Genomic DNA, 20,244 nt, shown 5'->3' on the forward strand with positions numbered 1-20,244 from the left:
AAAGACCTAACGTATGGCTATCGAATATGATGTTTTTTTAAAAAAAAAATTAAATGGCTTGTGAATGTGATTGGTGTCTATTGGTGTTTACACTTCCGTAACCATATGATATCTTGTTGGCCTATGGTGCTAATTTACTAGGGCTTATGTTATTGATTCATCTGTTTGATCTGTTGAACTTTGTTGTGATTGCCGTTGTTGTTCGATTTGAGCTTGGTTGTGATTATGTGATTGTTCCCTTTATTCGATATCTTGAGCTTGGTTGTGATTATGTGATTGTTCCATTTATTCGATATCTTGGGCTTGGTTGTGATTGTTGCAATTGTTTGTTCTGTTGAACTTAGTTGTGATTATGTAATTGTGATGTATAATTGTACAAAAATCTAAAGACTTGTGTATTGTCCAAATTTTTTAAATCCTCTCAACTAAAATTTTATTACATACATTTGCCAGTTATACTTTAACATGTCACAGAAAAATTTGAATATCTACATTAGATAATGTCTTAAATACACCACAACTCATTAACTAAATTCGGACAACATGAATATGTGCCTCTTTAATCAAGGTTGCCCTCTATACTTATTATTTAATTTGTTATATGATAAAAAAAATACAGTAACTGTCTATTTAGTATTTACAGCTAGCTGTACCATATGTCCATATTAATTTAAACTTGGATTTTGACATGGCACAAAAAATGAATTAGTGTTTGTGAATTTGTTGATCTAATTACTCAGGTTGCATTTCAATCCTAATCTTGATTGGTCTTAATGGATTTTGACCAGTAAAACAATATTCTCACACAAGTTCATAACATCCCTTTTAGTTGTTATAGTTATTATTTTATCATATAGTAATATATATAGTCTCTCAGGCTACGAAACTACTTGTCCATTTTGCATTTTAGTCTCTACAAAAAAAGTTATTTACTTGGAGTAAATTTACGTCGTAGGAGTACAATTTATTTACTTATAACCCTCAATATTACCTCTTATATACAAATATTATCATCATTGGCCACCACATTTATAATTACTACAACGAAAATAAAACCCTTATCCCACCCCCAACAAACTCAACTAATCGATCACTTTAACTAAAAATGCAGATAAATATATGAAACTTTTAAATCGCCTGCAAGGCTACAAGTAAAATTATTTAAGTCCCACAAAATTTATATAATTATTTAAATTAGGAAATTTGGATCAAATTTCGGACAATCCCACAAAATTTGAGAACAAAATATTAAAAATCATGAAGTTTCTTTTTTTTCTTAATTATTTCATTTGTGTACAGAATGGCATGTTTTGATGACACTTGAAAAACATACACATAAAATAATTGAAAAAAAATTAACCATAATAGTAATTTAAGTCATAAAAATTTGGATCAGATTCTAGTCAATCCCATAAAATTTGAAAATAACATAGTACTTATTAAGAATCATGAAGTTTGATTTTTATTTTCTCTATTATTTCATCCGTATACTAAATAATGTGTTTTGATGATGCTCAAAAAAACATACACCAATGAAATAACTGACAAAAATTAAAATTTCATGATTTATTTCATTTTCAAATAGAACGAAACTAATCACTACCAATTTTCGTAAATATTTAGTACTCCTGTATTAAAACATGTGCACTATCCAAATGGAAAACTAGCTAGTAGTGACGGGAGGAGCATTATACATTGACTAACCATTAATATTGTAATTTCCGTTTTCTTTTTGTGGAAATAAATGTAATTTTCTTTGTTGTACTTCATGGAACTATTGAGGATTGCGTTTCCATCCTTCCATGTGTCCTCGTAAAGTAATGACTTTTTCATCAGGATTTTCGTTGTGGAAAATTATAGTATAAGTTACAATTCAATGAATATTTAACATGTTATTCAATCCCTTTTCTGGACTTTTACTTCATTATGTTTTGTCATTTCTGTATAATAATGCTATTTACTTATAGAAAAGAAATCATCATAAAACATCACTAAATTAATCGAACATAAAGCCAAGCATAGCGAAATATCTATTGAAAAGGCTCAAATCCAATGCAACGACAAAAACAGAAGCAAAATAGCTTCAAAAAAAGATATATTTAATTTATAAATATAATTACTACTAGATACTTTTGTGGTGTGTCATTATTTGATTATGTAAAAGTGGTGAAATGATCGAAATTTTAGAATTGAAAAACAACGCCCAAATACAATGGAGACAATGAGTGGAAACTCTCTCATCCATTAAATATGACTTTTCCATTAAATCCGACACCAGCCGCATTCCAACAACATAGAGCGCCACAATTCTTTATTCAACTTCCACTAATTTTAATAAACTACCACCTAAATTTAGCTTTTTATTCACCCAAAATTCTTCTCAATCTTGTTACAAATAGTGAGACAATTCTTCTCAATCTTGTCACTGATAAAATTACGAATGTGCGAACAAAATATGATTTTCAATGGGATATTGACACGTCTACAAGTTTTGGTGATAACCTTCAATATTGATATAGCAGGAATTACCAAGAAAAATAATATAATGTGCTAGCATTGGATCCTAAGATGGTAATAATATGATTAACAGGAAATAGTAACACTGTGTATTAGTTGTATATAGTAATGGAGAATAGGAACGAGGAGGGTGAAAAGAATATATTTACACGAGCCAGTGACTAAAATAGTAGCTATGATGCTGCTGTACCAAAAAAGCTATGTTCTAAAATCGTATGGTAACGGTAACATGTGGTTCGGTGGATGGAGCTTCGAGATCAGAATTGCCAATACCTGTCCTTAGGCATGATTCCGTAGCTTCAGTAATTATGTACTCTGGATTCCTCGTTTGGAGTATTATCACAAAGAGAACACCGCAGAACATTTGTACGACATCACAATCCCGGATTAACTATACAGGTAATACAGGAGAATCCTGCAAAACAAAGGAGTGATCAGCTTCAAGCAGCACCCATCTTGCTAATCCTTTGATCCATCGTTTTTTTATAGCATGTGGCAGAATCCAATGACTTATGAAGGTGTTTGGAGAAAGTGACAATGTGTACAGTAGAACCTAAGGGAACTAAAGGAATTGTTTTCTTGAAAATTATACTGCATGGTGAAAGAAATGGTAGATTCAAGAGATAGATGCTCACCTAATTCCATAATACAGCACAAAGAAAGAAATCACAAAATATCCTGCAAGTTTGCAGATTGTCTTATTCGATTTCTTTTCAAACACCTAGAGAAGATAATGAAACCATACTTCAGTATAGCTAAACATAAAAAGGAATGAATGATTAAGAAAAATAAACAACTACAAGGATCTATTAAGCCTACCATTTTAAAACGATCCATTGTTCCTGACATGATTCCTCTTGATGCATCCATCTCATTGCCCTTATTAGTTAAAAAAGGGAACCAATAAGATAAGAACAATTTTACAACAAGAAAGTGTTCAAATCTTCCTTAATACATCCATGAACTTACATACCATCCTATCTAGCATACGGTTGTGAGTCTCCACCTCCTCATGTATGTCTCCAGTCAACTGCCACAAGCGCCAGTAAAGAGATAATAATGTTAATCAGATACCCCATACCAGATATACAACCCAAACATTCCATGTAACCCTACTGCTAAGCTGGATTGTTAGTTTAACTTTTATAGTTAGCAATAAGAGTTTATTAGCTGAAGAAACTTCGAGTAGCATACAGACATAACAAACATGTAGGTTATGAATAAAATAGCTTATAATTTTCGACAGTAGTACTAATTAAGAATCCCCATGGACGACCACAGGTACAGAGCATAGCTGGATAAATAAGATCTTTTCAACTGTTCAACACATTTTCAGCTGGCTATAGAAGATTAACAATTGCATGTGATAAGATAATGCAATTAGAATACCATCAATTGATAATGGTCCAGTTTTCCAAGCCAAAATGCAACAGCTTTTACAAGATTTGATGCTCAACGTGAAGATTGGATCCATAATCTCTTGAATTCAGTTCAATTTCCAACACACTGGTGTCAAAATGTGCACAATGAAAATGATGACAATATAGCAACACCACCACCAAGTAACATACATAAGCATACTAATAACAAGTCATTTAGGAAGGTGGTTCTCACTCGTTTCAGGAAGCTGACTCTATCGTGCAAACTATCCACAGTTTTCTCATTGTCATGATCATCCATGCCACTTGAATATGATGAAGAGGTCCTGAGTCCACCCGCTTCAAGGGCGTCCATGTTATCAAAAAGTGCAGACCTCGAGCCTCTATGGTCCCTGTGCGATTATAACTTCATGAGAATTCAACAGTACCAAAAATTGCATCATATAAGTCAATCTTTTCATTTGTTTTATTGCACAAGCATGCCTGACAGGCATCAAAACCACATTGCAAACAAAGATCCCATTGGATTGGATCTTCTGCTCCAAATTAGAGATGGAAGACCAGACAAGTAACTGTGTGCCCATCCTCATGTCACGCCTACGGAATTAGCTCAGAAGCTAATCAATAATTATTCTATAAGATACTTACTGGCATCATCTAGGTCACACGATTACCAAATTCAGCTATGTTAACTGTATTGTACTCATGTTAGCCTACCTCCTACATAATTTCAGTTTCACATAAAACATGAGTTACTTGCATACATAGTAAATCATTTCAAAAGCCTTAATCCAACTGCTCTCATTTCTGATTTATTCAAATTCAAAAACGTCTAGCAATTACAAGCATAGCAAAACAAATGGGAATCGCAATGCATGGGTTAATGATTTGGAAATCAGGAATAGTCCATAAACAACGCTTCACTCTTTTCAGAAAAAACCTAAACAACTACAACACCTAGATTCCAATTGCATCATGTCAGTGGTTTAAAAACTGCACAATCAAATCTACAGATGTAATGAATTCTAGGTATTGGTATCCAAAAACTAGATTTTAATTGAAAATGATTGTGAATGCATAACTAAACACAAATTGATCCAGATAATAACACTGACCTTCTGTAACTCATGATAACAGGATCGAATAACAGCAAATCGCGCTGCGTGAGAACAAGGAATGGAGAAATTTAGTGTAATCTGCAGATCGAATGAAATTTAGCAGTGAAATCGACAAACCTCTGCTTCACAAAATTTTGAATCATGGAATGAGTTGTACGCTACGGAGCATTGCACCCAATAGTTTTGACTTCATTGCTTTTATTTGGGAGAGTACAATTCTCTATAGCACGGTCTCTACGGCTTATCCTACTGCAATTATATACAGTTCCAGTTGAAGTTGTTTTCCTTTCTTCTTTTAAGGTAAGAAAATGCTAGTAATTCTTATTCCCTCTGTCCATCTCAAGTGAACTTTCTATTTTCTAAGCACTGCTATAAAGTTCTTTTTAATGAATTATTTGGGATGAAAATAAAATAGTCATTGAATTGATTAGATGTTAAAATCTAGATAATTCCTATTCATTTGTAAATCTAATAGTTTACTGCTCTAAGTCAGAGAGACATAAGATACACTACTAAAGAAACACAAAAATTACTCAATGATGAAAAAAGATTGAGTGTAACGTCAACCTAAACTCAGACATACATGAAAAAAACAGTGTCAGTGTTTGATTTTATGTTATAAAAAAACCATTAAATCATAACGTAACATTGTACTAAGGGCCCATTCGTTGATCATTAATAGGGCAAGAAATGGATCAAATCATGCGAAATGTGTCAGTTCGGTGTTGACTAAATATATATGCATGGCCCTAGTTTTGACATGCGGCCCGCACTGTGCAGCTTGACTTTGGACGGAAATAATTCAGGCGTAGCACATGGTTTTGTATTTCTTGTCCGCTACAGTGCATCAGATTTGATGTCGAAATGACTAGATGGCCCTTCAGCTTTTTGGGGTTTCCCACCATTTACACAGTAGAGTTCATTTAACGTTTCAAAATTGTGTGGCATCTTTCTCTCACTTCTCCCTTCTTCCCAAACACTGCTACAGACATTTGTTCAAACATCCCACCTACTTCCAACATTGTGATTCCGTATAACATTGTGAAGAGCGGTAGACTTCATTTTTGGGGTAATAATTGTACCATATGTGCCTTTTTTCCAAAGCTTTAGTCGATCTGATGTGTTTGTTTTCAGATCCGGATACCACAGCTGCTTAGTGGAGGTGTTGTGCTCTCTGTCGGGAAGATTTTTAGAAGGTAAGCCCTACGCGTCACATTCTAACAAATACAATATTTTAACTGCAATTTCTAGCAAATTGTTTCTCATTAAATTAGCATCTCTGTTATCCATCGTCTTGTACGTCATCCAGGTGTGTGTGTTGTTCTGTGGGCCGTTTGATTTTGCCATAGATGCGAAAATCCGGTACTACTAATGGAATGCGGAAACCTACAACAAATGCCAATATCATTGGCTCCTTACACAAACATTGCAACATGACCACAAATTCCGTCGGATTCCCACAATGAAACACACTAAAATACCAAAATCCAAGATATGACTTAGTTACGAACCAAATTCCAATAATTTTCGATTGCATTTTCCTCGTCGGTAGTATACCACAAATTCAAAGCTTTACTAAGGGTGCATGCAAATCATGGTAGGCAATTTGAATTACCTATGCAAATTTGTCTCATTGCATGAATTGTCATGTGTGAAAGAAAATATCATAAAAGCTTTATTAGGAACCCTCACACGCCACCCCACCAGACGAATACAAATTGCTACTCCCTCGTCAACATCAAAATCATGGTATACGAAACCGTGTTCGGTTGAGTATTCAAGGAAGATTTAAAAAATTCTCCTAACTAGGGGTGTTCAGTGGATTGATGGGTGTCAAGGTACAGGTGCCATTCGCTAGCGAACACTGACTAAGATTTACAAAATCTTTCATCCAGAGAGGGGTAGATGCGAGGGGGTTGGGGGTGTAGATGCATAAGGGGGTTCTCGAGTAATGTGCGGTAGTGGTTATCTATCATATCAAAACTCAATGCATAAATTAATTTATCTATGCAATGTAAACAACATCTCATATACATATACAACACTTACAACTCAAATTTATACCTAAAAATAACCATGCATCCATTCCCTTAACACCTAATCGTGCTAAACGTTTCCTTATAGTCTCACAATTTCTACGAAGATAAGTGGAATTCAGTGGTTGATGGGGTGCTTATATAGACCCTCATGCAACTTAAAAATGAGATAGAGTGTATGTACCAAGCTTTTCCAAGCTACTTCATGTCATGTGCAACACGAGAGTTACAAGACAAATGTGGGATACCTTTTACGGCTATTAACATTGCAAACTGTGAGTCTACTTTTTTTTATGCAAATAGGTCATTACAAGGCCTTAACAGCGTTCATAATAGAGAGGATTACAAAAATTAAGTAGGTTTTAAATGGCACTACGAAATACTAATAAATTTAAAGTGCTAGTGGAAACCGCCTCCTCCGATCGCTAGCCTATTCCTCCTCCTAAAATCAGCTTACTCCTCGTCCTTGTTTTCTTCATATCTCTCAATCGCAGTTGAGTATCTTTCGCTCTTCCTCCAATCCCCCCCCCCCTCTCCAGGAATTCCCTCAGGTAAGGGATCCATTCATGCCGACATCCATATTTGCCCTCCATCACGTAGTAGTTGGCCTTGTCATCGGGCCTGTCTAGGACTTTTCTCAAAGTCCTCTTTGCTGATGTCGAACTTTCGGGGGCACGGCTTGAAGGTCAAGCACCCCAACTGTTGTCGAGACAATTTCTGCAGAAATTACACCTCTTGACACAACACTTCTTGATGTCCCATTCCTTGTCCTTCTTTTTCCTGCATTCCTTAATCGGACAATCACGGCGGTGCTGGACAAACCAATGTTTGGTGATGTCATCGGGATGATTCAAACTGGTTTTCTTGCACGCTTGGTTGCACGCTTGGTTTTCAGGTGGGGTTTTTTTCTAGGGGAGGCATATGCTTTGATGAGATATGTGAATGGGAACGAAGTGAATGGGGAAGAATATGATTTCGGACAAAATTTTATGAGAGAAGCCATTTTCAGACGAAGAGACAACTTGTATGAGTCTACTTGTAATGCGATGTACCACGTTTCGGAAGGTCATCAACTCCAACGGTACATATTGGGATAAGGCAGACAAGTTTGTGTATACCGCTGAATGCGTCTGGGTTAGAATGATTGAGGTGCGTTACGTGCAAAATACAAACGCGTAGAAATTTGCATGTTACTATAATTTGTCGTCATGTTTATGTGTTTCCCTTGTTGGCAGTGCAACCCATTCGCATTGGCTTATTATTATCACGACGGGCCTGAATACTTTCGGCTACTGGCTATGTTCGGATACCTATTGCCCAATCCAAGTCCTACGGCAAAGGTCATACAATTCTCGTCGTCGTACGACGACATATCTTTGGAGGACTACTTAGACATAATGGAAGTGGATGTTCTTGAGGTAAAGGGGCGGCTCCGGCCATAGACTGTTCTCGACGTTGAAGTACGTGTAGGAACTCTCGGACCTTAGGATATCCTCGGCGTAAAATGATACAATCTGTAGAGCATCCAATATGGCAGCACACTCCAGTACTCCACTTCGATTGGTGTCCCCAACTATTGCCATTCTGCCATATGGGTCTATGCCACTCCGATGGTTTTGGAAATGGCTCAATAGCTCATTGATGGCAGCTTCCCATCCACGAATCCGCCGGTTGATGTCAGAGAGACAAATCTACAACCAAATAAGATTAACAATCACCCACAAAACATATAAAACTAATAAGAAAACCTTTCTTACCAACGATTCTCGAGCTGGAGCTGGAGCTGCTTCTCTCGACCCAAAACACTTCATTTGGCAGAGAAGTATGAGAGGAAACTGCGTTGCTGTCGTGAGAACTTTAGGGTTTATGGAGATATAGGTGGCAATAAATTGTACTCACTGGCAGCGACGTATGAGAGGAAACGTCCGATGACATATCCTATGATAAGCGGAAACGCTATGTACGACGTAACTTTTTCGACGAAGCTCATGTCCCCACTGGCAAGGGATGCTCAAACCGTAGTGCAAACCCAAACACATGCAACCTCGTCCCCAACCGTGGTTTTCTCACGCCCAAAACATTCTCACCATTCGGCAGCTCATGAGCATCGAACTCCCCTTTCGGGTGGGCGACGCTTGGTCCGTTGTTTGAAGTTCAACCTTGTTAAAATAAAGCCATGTACGATAGTCACGGTTGGTAATGTTTTTGGCAAAGTTGCTTCCCCTAAAATTTCTCAATTTGTTTTGTGCATTTACGCCTAAGGGGCGCATGTCTGCATGTTATCTTTACCCATCTTTGTAAATTTGGGTGTTAGTAAATACTCCCTCCGTCCCACAAAAGATATCACACTTGTGAGACGGCACGAGATTTTAGGAGGTTTTGTTTTGTGTGTTAAATGGAGAGAGAAAATATAATTTTTATATTCATGTGAGAGAGAACTTTTTCTAAAAAGAGAAATGTGACATCTTTTGTGGGACAAACTAAAAAGAAAAATGTGACATCTTTTGTGGGACGGATGGAGTACTACGTATTTCTTGATTATGTTAATGGCACAAGGTTTGCTTGGTCGTGCGTTTCAAGGGATGCAATTAACACACAACACGTCAACACTTGGGTTATCAATAATTGATTGACAAACTTACATGCAAATACAAATACCAGAATAGAAGATGTGGACCATTAACTACCGGCACTCGGTGGGTGATACAAAACTACCTTAGCGTCGGCAGTGTTATAACCAAAACACAACTAACTTCAAATATGTGGACCATGAAGGACCGGCAAACGGTGGGTGGTACGAAAGTACCTCTGCGACGGTCTTGTGACCACCAAACACACCACAAACGTAAATAAGCACACTACCACAACATTATTATTATGCATCTTACTAAAACCCATTACCCTACGCCACACTAGTCACACACGCCCATCACTCGTTCATCAGCTTGAGTAGGTATCCAAGTCGAGCTTGTGGCGGCATGCCCATGAATATGGACGGAATCAGAATTCTGAATAAGCTGGTGCTAAACTTACTTACTAGTATAAAACAACAATATTTTGCAATCGATGGTGATGATTACGAAAAATTGAAAGTTTACAATTTATTATTTTGATTTCAAACATGATCAAATTGGTCAAAATTTTACTAAGTTTTTTAATTTAAATGAATATTATACCATATAAACAATATATGAAATTTTGTATTTGAAATTCAATTTGTAATTGTGTTTTCATCATTTTATAAAATTTTTAAATAAATAAAGAGTAAGTGAAGAGCCCTTTGAGTGCAGTGCGTGCTGTGTGATATTCACTCGATCTAACAGGTCCAGAGGATTCGACTAGACTTCAGAGGCTAGAAGATCATGAAACTATCAGAAAGGGGTCGTTGAGTGCACTCTATTCCTTCAAAAACTTCAACCCACTATACTACAACTTAGCACAGGGAAGTAAAGGATCAATCCCACGAGGACGAAGGTGTTACGAAACTGCATTTGAGGATGTTTTGGGAAAAGGGGGGCTGGCTGCTGCCACACAATTTTGTGGGTCGAGAACTTAAAACTACTGGGTCTGAAAGATAGGAAAAACTTTACTCTACCTACTGGGTCTAAGAAATGAGAACGTACGGAATATGCATGACTTTAGAGAAACGAGATATTTTAAAATTCTAAGACAACTGGAGTTAACTTAACTAGACGGACTTTCCTAATTTGGACAGACAAGCATAAAGCGAAAAGTAAAGACAAGTTTCCTTAAACTACCAGGGTCAGGAAAAGCATGCAGAAAAGTAAAAAGACAAAGCAGATCTTACTAACAGGGTCTAGGGGACATGCTGAAAAAGCAAAGTACATATGCAGAAAGTACTGACAAAAGAGATCTGGTTCTAACTACCAACAACTTCATCTTCTTCGGGAATCAAACGAGAATAGCAGATAAAACAGAGTATTAAACACCATGAAAATAGAGCAAACTTCAGATCTAAACTTAAAACGAGAAATTAAAGCCTAAACTAACAGATCTACGCTACTGGACCTAAAGGATGCAGAAACAGAAAGTAAATAGCCATAATCATGCACAACGTAAACACCAAACACGCGAAACTCCAACTCAAATACACCACGATTCAACAATTCCAGACATCTGCATACGCAAATCTCCAACCTCCAACAACAAACCAACAGATCTCAGCTCCAAACATCCAACAATAAACAAGAACGAAAGCTAAAAAGCAAGAAATAAAGATCAACTCAGCGAGATCCAACAAAAACCAACATAAACTTCCATAATAAAGAGAAATAGGTTCAAATCCAGTAAATCAAAGTCAGAAACTAGAGTTGCGAACTTAAAACCAACAAGTACTAAACGAAAGCAAGTAAAGATTGTTTCTTCGCCTTCACAAGGAGGTGTTACACAGCAGCAAAATAACAATGATGAGAACCACGGTGGCCAGAATCCTCCATCTCCAAGTGCGCAGTAGACGAAATGAGAAATTTGAAATGTGGAACTAAAGCATGGAACGAAAGCTAGAGCTAAGAAAGTGTAGAAGTGGCTCCTCCTGTTCTTAAGGTTGAGCTCTTTATATATGTGAGGCTCTTATCCCTAGGGTATCCCTCTGGTGATTTGACACTCTTGCCCTTGAGTAAGACTTTTAAAATGATCTGCTCATGCTCCACTCTGTTCCTGTCGCCAACTTTTGATTCTCCCAGGTCCGAACGACGACTTCTGATTTTTGCTTCAATTTCATCTCTTTTCCATCTGCCAGGTCAGGTAACAACAACTCCTAGGTCCAGCAGATTTACTACGCACCTGAACTCATAAACGCACATTAGCGCCCCAAATGCACAGAATTTTAACCCTAAACTAATGCATGAAACGAGCCTTATCAGTAAGAATAATAAAAGATAAAAAATATATAGTCTAAAAAGAATAAAACCTCATGATTTTATATTCTATTTTGTAATAAATTAACTAGATTTCCAAATTTTAATTATTTATTTTATATATTAACATAGATATACATAATTGTTATTATGGAGATATGTAAAATAATTTGTTAAGTATGAAGCATAAATTAAATATTGAACTATAAATGCAAGAAAATGAGCATATACTAATATTATTCCAAAAATAAAAAGAATTTGAGTATATATCCACTATTTCCATTCCTAAATCTCTCGAAAACACACAAGAAATTAAGAATTATAGTAGTAGTATACATTGTATTCCCAGAATAAACAACATAGAGGTTAAATGCAGGACCCACACAACTGTAAAAATTAATTTGTCATAATTACTCTTTAAATCTACCCTATTTTTTCACTTTAGCCTCATTCTCTCTCTCTCCTTACCTTCATCCTTTCTTCTTCCTGTTAAAAAATGTAGACACAAGCAGCCATGATGGGATTACCAGCACCGGCACCGGCTAAGCCCCCGCTGGAGCGGCGCCTTAGCCCATGCCTGGGTCCGTCCCTGCCCATGAATACCTCCAGCCGCTGTGGTTTATCTCCCAAAATGTTGCACAGTAGGTACCGCTGGTCAATGGTGAGCCATTCCACATCACCGAGCTTGTCAAAAACAGCTGATAAGACTCATTTCATGCATTGATTTTGGGTTAAAATTCTGTGCATTTGGGGCGCTAATCTGTGTTTATGAGTTCAGGTGCGTAGTAAATCTGCCGAACCTAGGAGTTGCTGTTACCTGACCTGGCAGATGCAAAAGAGAATAAATTGAAGTAAATATCAGACGTCGTCGTCCAGACCTGGGAGAATTAAAAGTTGGCGACAGGAACTAAGGAATGGAGCATGAGCAGATCATTTTTAAAAGTCTTACTCAAGGGCAAGAGCGTCAAATCACCAGATGGATACCCTAGGGATCAGAGCCTCGCATATATAAAGAGCTCAACCTTGAAGAACAAGACAACCACTTCAACACCATTTTAGTTCAAACTCTTGTTCCATTCCTTAGTTCCACACTTCAAATTTCTCATTTCTCATGCTGCGCACTTGGAGATGGAGTGATTCTGGCCACCGTGGTTCTCATCGTTGTTTTGCTGTTGTGTAACACCACCTTGTGAAGGCGAAGAAACAATCTTTACTTTGTTTTGTTTAGTTTGCTTTCGGTTTCAAGTACTTGTTGGTTTTTAAGTTTCATAACTCTAGTTCTTGCTTTGATCTACTTGATTCGAACCTATTTCTCGTTATTATGGAAGTTTATATTGGTTTTTGTTGGATCTCGCTGAGTTGATGTTCGTTTCTTGCTTTTTAGCTTTCGTTCTTGTTTATTGTTGGATGTTTGGAGCTGAAATCTATTGGTTTGTTGATGGAGGTTGTGGATTTGCGTATGGAGATGTCTGGATTTGTTGAATCGTGGTGTATTTGAGTTGGAGTTTCGTGTATCTGGTGTTTGTTGTTTACGTCGTGCATGATTATGGCTATTTACTTTCTGTTTCTGCATCATTTAGGTCCAGTAGCGTAGATCTGGTAGTTTAGGCTTTAATTTCTCGTTTTAAGTTTAGATCTGAAGTTTGCTCTGTTTTCATGGTGTTTAATACTCTGTTTTATCTGCTATTCTCGTTTGATTCCCGAAGAAGATGAAGTTGTTGGTAGTTAGAACCAGATCTGCTTTTGTCAGTACTTTCTGCACATGTACTTTGCTTTTTCTGCAAGTCCCCCAGACCCTGTTAGTACGATCTGCATTGTCTTTTTACTTTTCTGCATGCTTTTTCAGACCTTGGTAGTTTAAGGAAACTTGTCCCCACTCTTCGCTTTATAATTGTCTGTCCAAATTAGGAAAGTCCGTCTAGTTAAGTTAACTCCAGTTGTCTTAGAATTTTAAAATATCTCGTTTCTCTAAAGTCATGCATGTTCCGTACGTTCTCATTTCTTAGACCCAGTAGGTAGAGTAAAGTTTTTCCTATCTTTCAGACCCAGTAGTTTTAAGTTCTCGACCCATAAAATTGCATGGCAGCAGCCAGCCCCCTTTTCCCAAAACATCCTCAAATGCAGTTTCGTAATACCTTCATCCTCATGGGATCGATCATTTACTTCCCTGTGCTAGTTGTAGTATAGTGGGTTGAGGTTTTTGAAGAAATAGAGTGCACCCAACAACCCCTTTCTAATAGTTTCATGATCTTCTAGCCTCTAAAGCCTAGTCGAATCCTCTGGACCATTTAGATCGAGTGATATCACACACCGCACCTGCACTGCACATCTCTAGCTCTTCAACAGCCTGTCGGGCCTGCTTGAGATCGAAGTCATAGCTGATCCTTGAAGAAATCATCTCCAACCTTGAGTTCGTTTCTGCATGCAAGGGAGCCAAAAAATCCATAAAAATGGCATCGGTATGGGTTGCCTTACACTTTTCCCCGCACACTTTCGCCGTTGATGAGGGTTTGTCACTGGTGGCTGAGCTGTTCTGCTGGCCTAGGGGCTCCTCTTCTAGATCTCCTACTTGTGGTGGAGGCGGTGGCGCGAAATCTGGTTATGAATCACACTCATCGCAATGGCTCCCACCACCTCCCGCGTCAAGGTTGCGGAGGCGTGCGGCCGCTACGAATACATTCTCGTCTCCGGTGCCTGGCGCACGGTCTTCCCCGAATATGATTATCCATGTCTCCTAGAAAGGCCAAGACTTGTTCCACATGAATTTCGCTTTGGGGTCCATCTACACGACATAATACATATCAAGTTGAGGATAGTAAGTCATACATAGAAATTAGAAAACGGTCGGACTTGGACAACATGCTCCCACTGCTCGTCGTCGATGTCGATCTTGTAATCGCCGTTCGAACTAAACCCTACGCCCATCCTCTCCAGAATGTTACGCAAGCTAGTGTAGATGGTTTATATTCCATATTCATGAAGATGGTTCATATTTTCATGGAGAGTGTTCGAGTTCACATGAGATGGTTCATATTCCAAGTCTTTTGATGGTTGGAATTCATCTATTGGAGAAGCTTCAAGAACGTCCAACCCATCTATAAGTACTTTGAGAATTTGATACGTTTAATATTCATAGGTTTTTCCCTTATCAAAATTGGATGCAAGAAAACACACAAGAGTGAAGAAAGCAAAAACTAAAGAAAGTGCAAAATTCATCCAGAGAGATTATTGAGTGAAAAACACAAATTCGTCAGCAAGTTTTTGACAGTGTGCAGTTCGCCGATCAAGTATGATTGCATGGTCAAACCTTATTGGATCTATGAGATTCTGTATTTTGCATAACACTGTAATCAAAATACAAAATAGAAGTGAAATTAAACTTAGAGATATCTCTCTCCAATAGTCATCATCAATTTCACAAATTTATCATAGTCAACCTGTCCTTCACCATCCAAATCAGCCTCTCTAATCATCTGTTCCACTTCTTAATCTGCAAGAAAATTATCAAAAAGTATTAAGATCTAAAATTTGAAAAATGAGTTGATGATCATGAAGATGCACACACAAATACAAACGGCTCAAAGGCCTCTTCATCAAGAAATGAGGCTGCAATCTCACCAAAGGGAAACAGGAGGCCAAAGACGAGGTCTGAAACAGGCTCCTCCTGAGGGAGATCCCAAATTCTTACAATATTTACTCGCTATTCGCTAAGGTTAGAAAAAGGGCAGAATCAATTTGATTGGTATAAAGTGACACATGAATTATTTAGGTTTATCAAAAATGTAAGGATCCACTTTGTTTACTACAGAATGGTCCTACATAATTTGCAAAGAATATGGACGTCAAATTAATGATGCGACAGTGACTTTAGTTTATGAAATGACCATCCTGAATAATGAATCTAGACTAAAGTAATAAAGTATAGTGTTATTCTTGATCCGATTTTATATTTTTATTTATGTCGTATACTTTATTTCTCTTATAAACTTTTTTGTTACCTTTTCACATAATCATTAAATTTCTTAATTTTCGGGGCCAAAAAACGTTAATCTAACTTGGGACTGAGGGGAGATTATTTTATCAATACTAAGTAAACAGGTTATGCAATCTATAGGATTTAATGATAAATGACCTCATACCACCTGTATAACGTATGCTCAAAAAATACTTAATTTATTTGTTCATAATATCTTGGGAATTTATTTTAAACATGTCTCAAGATATGATTCAAAGCTGAAGAAATAATAGGCTTAACTTGATAGAAATAGTGTAGAAATTGGATATCAATCTACACCATTCATCTTTATAATTTCACTACTACTAGTTCACAAAATTTCACAAAGCTCCAATTCTATAAATGAAGTGAGCCTAAAAATTTTAACAGCTTACTTCACTGATTTAGCAGGCAAAAAAGGAGGTAAACCCATCCCCTATCAATAAAAGACCCTTCTGCTTAAGATACTCTGTAATTGTGACAGAATCTTCTCAATTTAAGGCATTGCATTTAACTTCCTATATGAATAGTACTCCGTAGTAGAGTCAAACAATATACTAGTAGTAATATATGCAATGTAATAAGAGAAAAATCAGTTAATGCAGCAACTTAAATCTTTTTTGGTCTAAGCATATCAGTAGTCTTCGCAGCATTCTCTCCAGCTTCTTCGCAGCAATTATTACACTAATAGATTCAATAAATGTTACACCAATTGATTCCAATTATGATTCAAATTATGTTCGAAAAGAAGAAACAGATAGATTGAGAAAATCTGGATGAAATTCATTTAAATCTATCAGAAAAAAATCAACTTAAACAAATCAAAGAAGAAAAACACACATTATGATAGCAGATCGTTACCGCGAAGAAGAAGGAGGACAGCGGCATTTCTACTAGTAATATATAAAATCAGAATTTTGCAAATATACCTATATAAATTTATTGAAAAAAATACTCTTGTTTAATAGTCTCCTCACTCTATAAATGTATATACCTCACGTAATTATTTCATCATTTCTTATGTTAGGGATGGTAGTTCAGTCCGACATTCACGTATCGAGCCGAATAATCCAATAAAATCATAATCCAGATATAAAAGTAAATTATTTGGGCAAGCCATTCAATTTGCAAGTTGCACATTTAAATTTTAAAAAATCTAAGATTTGAGCTTTATTTTCCTTCACTCCTCCACTAAACATTGAGTCTTGTGTTTCGATCAGCAATAGACTAGTCATTTCGAGTTATGAGTTGAACATACCTACCGTGTGTTTCGATTGTTAATGCTGTAGTTGTAATTAATTGTTTTGTTGATCTTGAGTTGTAGTCAATTGTTTTGTTTATACAAATACTTTAAAAGTAGCCGGACACGAGTAATCCCATTCTATTACAAGCCAAAAAAACCTTCAAGTGGAGCCGTAGTAACCCTCACTCCCCAATACGAGTTAGTGCCTAATGTTTGGTGCACCATCTCCAAAAATGAAACGATTTTCCTCGTAACGAGTAGAAGCATCTCGAACCCAGGTTGTAGACCAGAGGAGTAAATTTATTTTTCGGCTTAAACCACATAAAAAACATGTATTCACATAAGGAAACTTCAGCTTGATAAATTATGCAAAAAAAGAAAATATGTACTCCAAATTTGCTACAATCAAATCACATAACCATCATCAACAGATGCAAGGACACCTTCAATTTTATGTCCTGCTATTCACAAACTCCTACAAATATAATCATAAACATAATCTAAGCTACCATAAACCACAAACAAATTTTCCAAAACTAACCACCATATCGTGTAAGAATCGAAAAAGATTCAACCCTGAAACGAAGCCCGAGCCTGCAGCTGCCACTCCACGCAGTCCTCGAAATCAAAGCTGCTCGCGCAGTCCAACAGCGCGTTCTGCTGCTGCTCATACCGGCATATGTAGTTCAGGCCAACGAGGAGATCGCAGATGGCCTCCTCGGTCCTGCCCCGGTCAGCATAGCACAATGTCTGCAGCAGCAGCACGTTAGTCCTCGTCACAATCTGCTGCTGCTGCTCGAAATTCCTCTCGGTCTGCCACTTGATCGTGTTGTGTGCCAGGGGGCCGAGCCACCTCAGCATCCCCTCCAGCCTCTCCCTCCAGTCGTGGGCTAATGGCGCGTCGTAGATGGCCAGGTTCTTCGAGTAGGACCTCAATTTCGACTTGAGAGTCCTTCTCAGGCTCGTCGGAAGCATCTGGTATAGGTCGTCCCTGGCCTCCTCGCCCACCAGATGCGGGTAGCAGAGGAGTTTCTCGATGATGATGATCACGTTTGCATAATGCAAGCCTAGTGCTGAGCCCCCGACTGTGTTGGGAGGCGCCTCCACCAGCAGCCGCCTCTTTGACTGTCCAATCACGCGCTCACTGTTGATGGGACGGAGCAAACTACTCAGAGGAACCGCGCTGTTTGCAATGCTTAAAGTGTTTGAAACCCGACTACATTGATCATCGTAGCTATCAGCATCAGCATCAACCTTTGATGCAGAACTGCTCAGGCTCAAACACTCCAAGAACATCCTCCCCGGCCCGATCCCACACACAGAGTTGAAGTCATCGGCCCCAAACTCGCGTTCCCCCTTCTGCCCCCTCACTTTAGGCCTAGCACCAACGGCCCTCTTCCCCGACTTCTCATTCACAAATGCCCTAGATTGACTTCTACCCGATGCGTGCTTTATCAAACTCGTGCTTACTACATCTAACTGCTGCAAACGTTGCGAGCTCCCAACAGAACCGGCTTGAGCAAGGCCATCTCCGAACACAAGATGTATCCGAGCATAGACTGTGCACACGGTCCGTGCCAGGAGCTCCACAGCCTTATCAAACGTCTGATTCCACAACGAGACATCCTTCAAATGCTTGACATCCTGCCTCTGCCACACTAGCTTCTGCTCAAAGGCCTTCCTACTCTCCTCAAGCTGATTCTCCCGGAACTTCTTGGTGGCGGATTCCAGCTCGTTCATCACCTCCATCTCGCTATACAAGGTCACGGTCGTGCTCACGCACCTCTCCATCTTCCTCATCATCCCTTCCATGTCCTTCACCAAGAAACTCAGCTCCCCAACATTAATCACCCCAGAAACCACATCCCCATACACATGTTCAAACCCCTGCAACGCAGGGATGCTGCATTTCTTCCCTAACCTCGAAACTACGCCAGCAATTCGATTCAAATCATCCAGTTTCTCCACAAGGGCTAGCTCTAGAAGCTGCTTTTCATCACTGGAAACTAGGGTTCTAATCCCTTCAGACCTCAAGATTTCATTTTTAAGCCTAGACACCTCACTCTCAGACAAGGACTTGTGCAAATTCATAATCTTGGACATCACATTAGCAACTTCAAACGACAGAATACCAATAACCTGCCTCTCTTGTAAAGGATTTTCTTTCTTCTTTGTGGAGGAATTACTATCAGAATACAAAGCATGCTTTAAATTGCTACTCACCTGATTCCCCATTCTCAAAATCCAAGCCTCAGCCACCATCTCTGAATCCCTCTTCCACCAAATGAAGATCTCAGATCTGACTAGCAATTCTCCATTGCAACAATCAAATGAACTCCAAATGAAAAAGGGGGAGTCAAAAAAATTGCTTCTTTAGCCCAATTTCCAACACAAGAGCATTAAAAAGAAAAGGGTTTCGAGGAATTACAAATTATTGGATATGTGCAAACGGTGAAGAGCACATTCATTGATCGGTGAAAAAACAGAATGCAAAAAGGGAAAAGAATGGAGGGAAAAAGGATTTGATTTCACGAGTTTCCCAATAGTGTGTGTGAGTGTGCGGGCAGATTTGTAATGCCTTTTTTTGAAAAAGGTATGAGCAGTTCGGAGAGAAGATGGCCCCTCAGTAGTTCAAAGTTTGAGGTCTGCAACACTGCAATTAACTTTCATTTTTTGTTGCATTAGGTTATTTAACTTTTTATTTTTGGAATTATTAACTTTTTTATTCTGACTGAGAATTTGTGTGGGGATAACCCTTGACTTATTTTTGCCTATTTTATTTCTTTTGGAAAAGAAATATCAAAATTGAGTCAAAATAATAAATATGAATGAGTATTTGGTGAGCATTGATGAACACATGGAGAATTTGAATGTGAACGCCCTAGCCTAAAGGTTCATTATTTTAGTTTTTCTATTTATTTATGTTAAATTTCTCTCAATAAGTAAGTGGATTTCTTTTCTTTTTTTTTATTTGAAGGTAAGATGTATTTATTACATGATACGTTATTTTATTTGAGAAACCACACGTGAGTTGTCAAAAATCTCACTCATGAAATATATTTAGGTTTAATAAAGTGCTA

At 37.8% G+C, this 20,244-nt stretch overlaps 2 protein-coding genes and 1 long non-coding RNA gene across 4 annotated transcripts; all 3 read right to left on the minus strand.

Moving 5' to 3' along the window:
* Positions 1–2,556: 2,556 nt before the first annotated feature.
* On the minus strand, positions 2,557–5,242 carry LOC125196064 (bet1-like SNARE 1-2). Of its 2 annotated transcripts, XM_048094426.2 has the most exons (7): positions 5,132–5,242; positions 5,012–5,055; positions 4,132–4,288; positions 3,491–3,547; positions 3,337–3,396; positions 3,153–3,238; positions 2,557–2,932 (listed from the first exon to the last, which is right to left on the minus strand). In XM_048094426.2, the coding sequence occupies exons 2-7, from the start codon at positions 5,023–5,025 to the stop codon at positions 2,905–2,907; spliced, it is 402 nt and encodes a 133-aa protein (XP_047950383.1). In that variant the 5' UTR covers positions 5,026–5,055; positions 5,132–5,242; the 3' UTR covers positions 2,557–2,904. The 2 variants fall into 2 exon arrangements, with proteins under 2 accessions (XP_047950383.1, XP_088913361.1); XM_089057235.1 differs by lacking the exon at positions 2,557–2,932 and having other exon boundaries at positions 3,149–3,238; positions 5,012–5,152.
* Positions 5,243–15,119: 9,877 nt separating this feature from the next.
* Positions 15,120–15,689, minus strand: LOC125192255 (uncharacterized). Its single transcript, XR_007171332.2, has 2 exons — positions 15,546–15,689; positions 15,120–15,417 (listed from the first exon to the last, which is right to left on the minus strand). It is a non-coding gene; the product is annotated as an uncharacterized LOC125192255 (long non-coding RNA).
* Positions 15,690–17,505: 1,816 nt separating this feature from the next.
* Positions 17,506–19,822, minus strand: LOC125192319 (protein PSK SIMULATOR 1-like). The gene has a single exon (XM_048089861.2). The coding sequence runs from the start codon at positions 19,424–19,426 to the stop codon at positions 17,735–17,737; it is 1,692 nt and encodes a 563-aa protein (XP_047945818.1). The 5' UTR covers positions 19,427–19,822; the 3' UTR covers positions 17,506–17,734.
* Between the last annotated feature and the right edge of the window lie 422 nt (positions 19,823–20,244).

Source organism: Salvia hispanica, chromosome 4 (assembly GCF_029641045.1).
Source record: "Salvia hispanica isolate PSC_SH4W2 chromosome 4, Shi_PSC_v1, whole genome shotgun sequence".
NCBI lineage: Eukaryota > Viridiplantae > Streptophyta > Magnoliopsida > Lamiales > Lamiaceae > Salvia > Salvia hispanica.

Excerpts from the sequence above, each read along its gene's own strand:
- LOC125196064 (XM_048094426.2), bottom strand. Across the intron at positions 3,239-3,336 it reads CAATGGATCGTTTTAAAATG|GTGTTTGAAAAGAAATCGAA; the intron begins GTAGGCTTAATA and ends TATCTTCTCTAG. Across the intron at positions 2,933-3,152 it reads GTGCTGTATTATGGAATTAG|GATTCTCCTGTATTACCTGT; the intron begins GTGAGCATCTAT and ends TTTGTTTTGCAG.
- LOC125192319 (XM_048089861.2), bottom strand. The coding sequence starts at position 19,426 with ATGGTGGCTGAGGCTTGGATTTTGAGAATGGGGAATCAGGTGAGTAGC.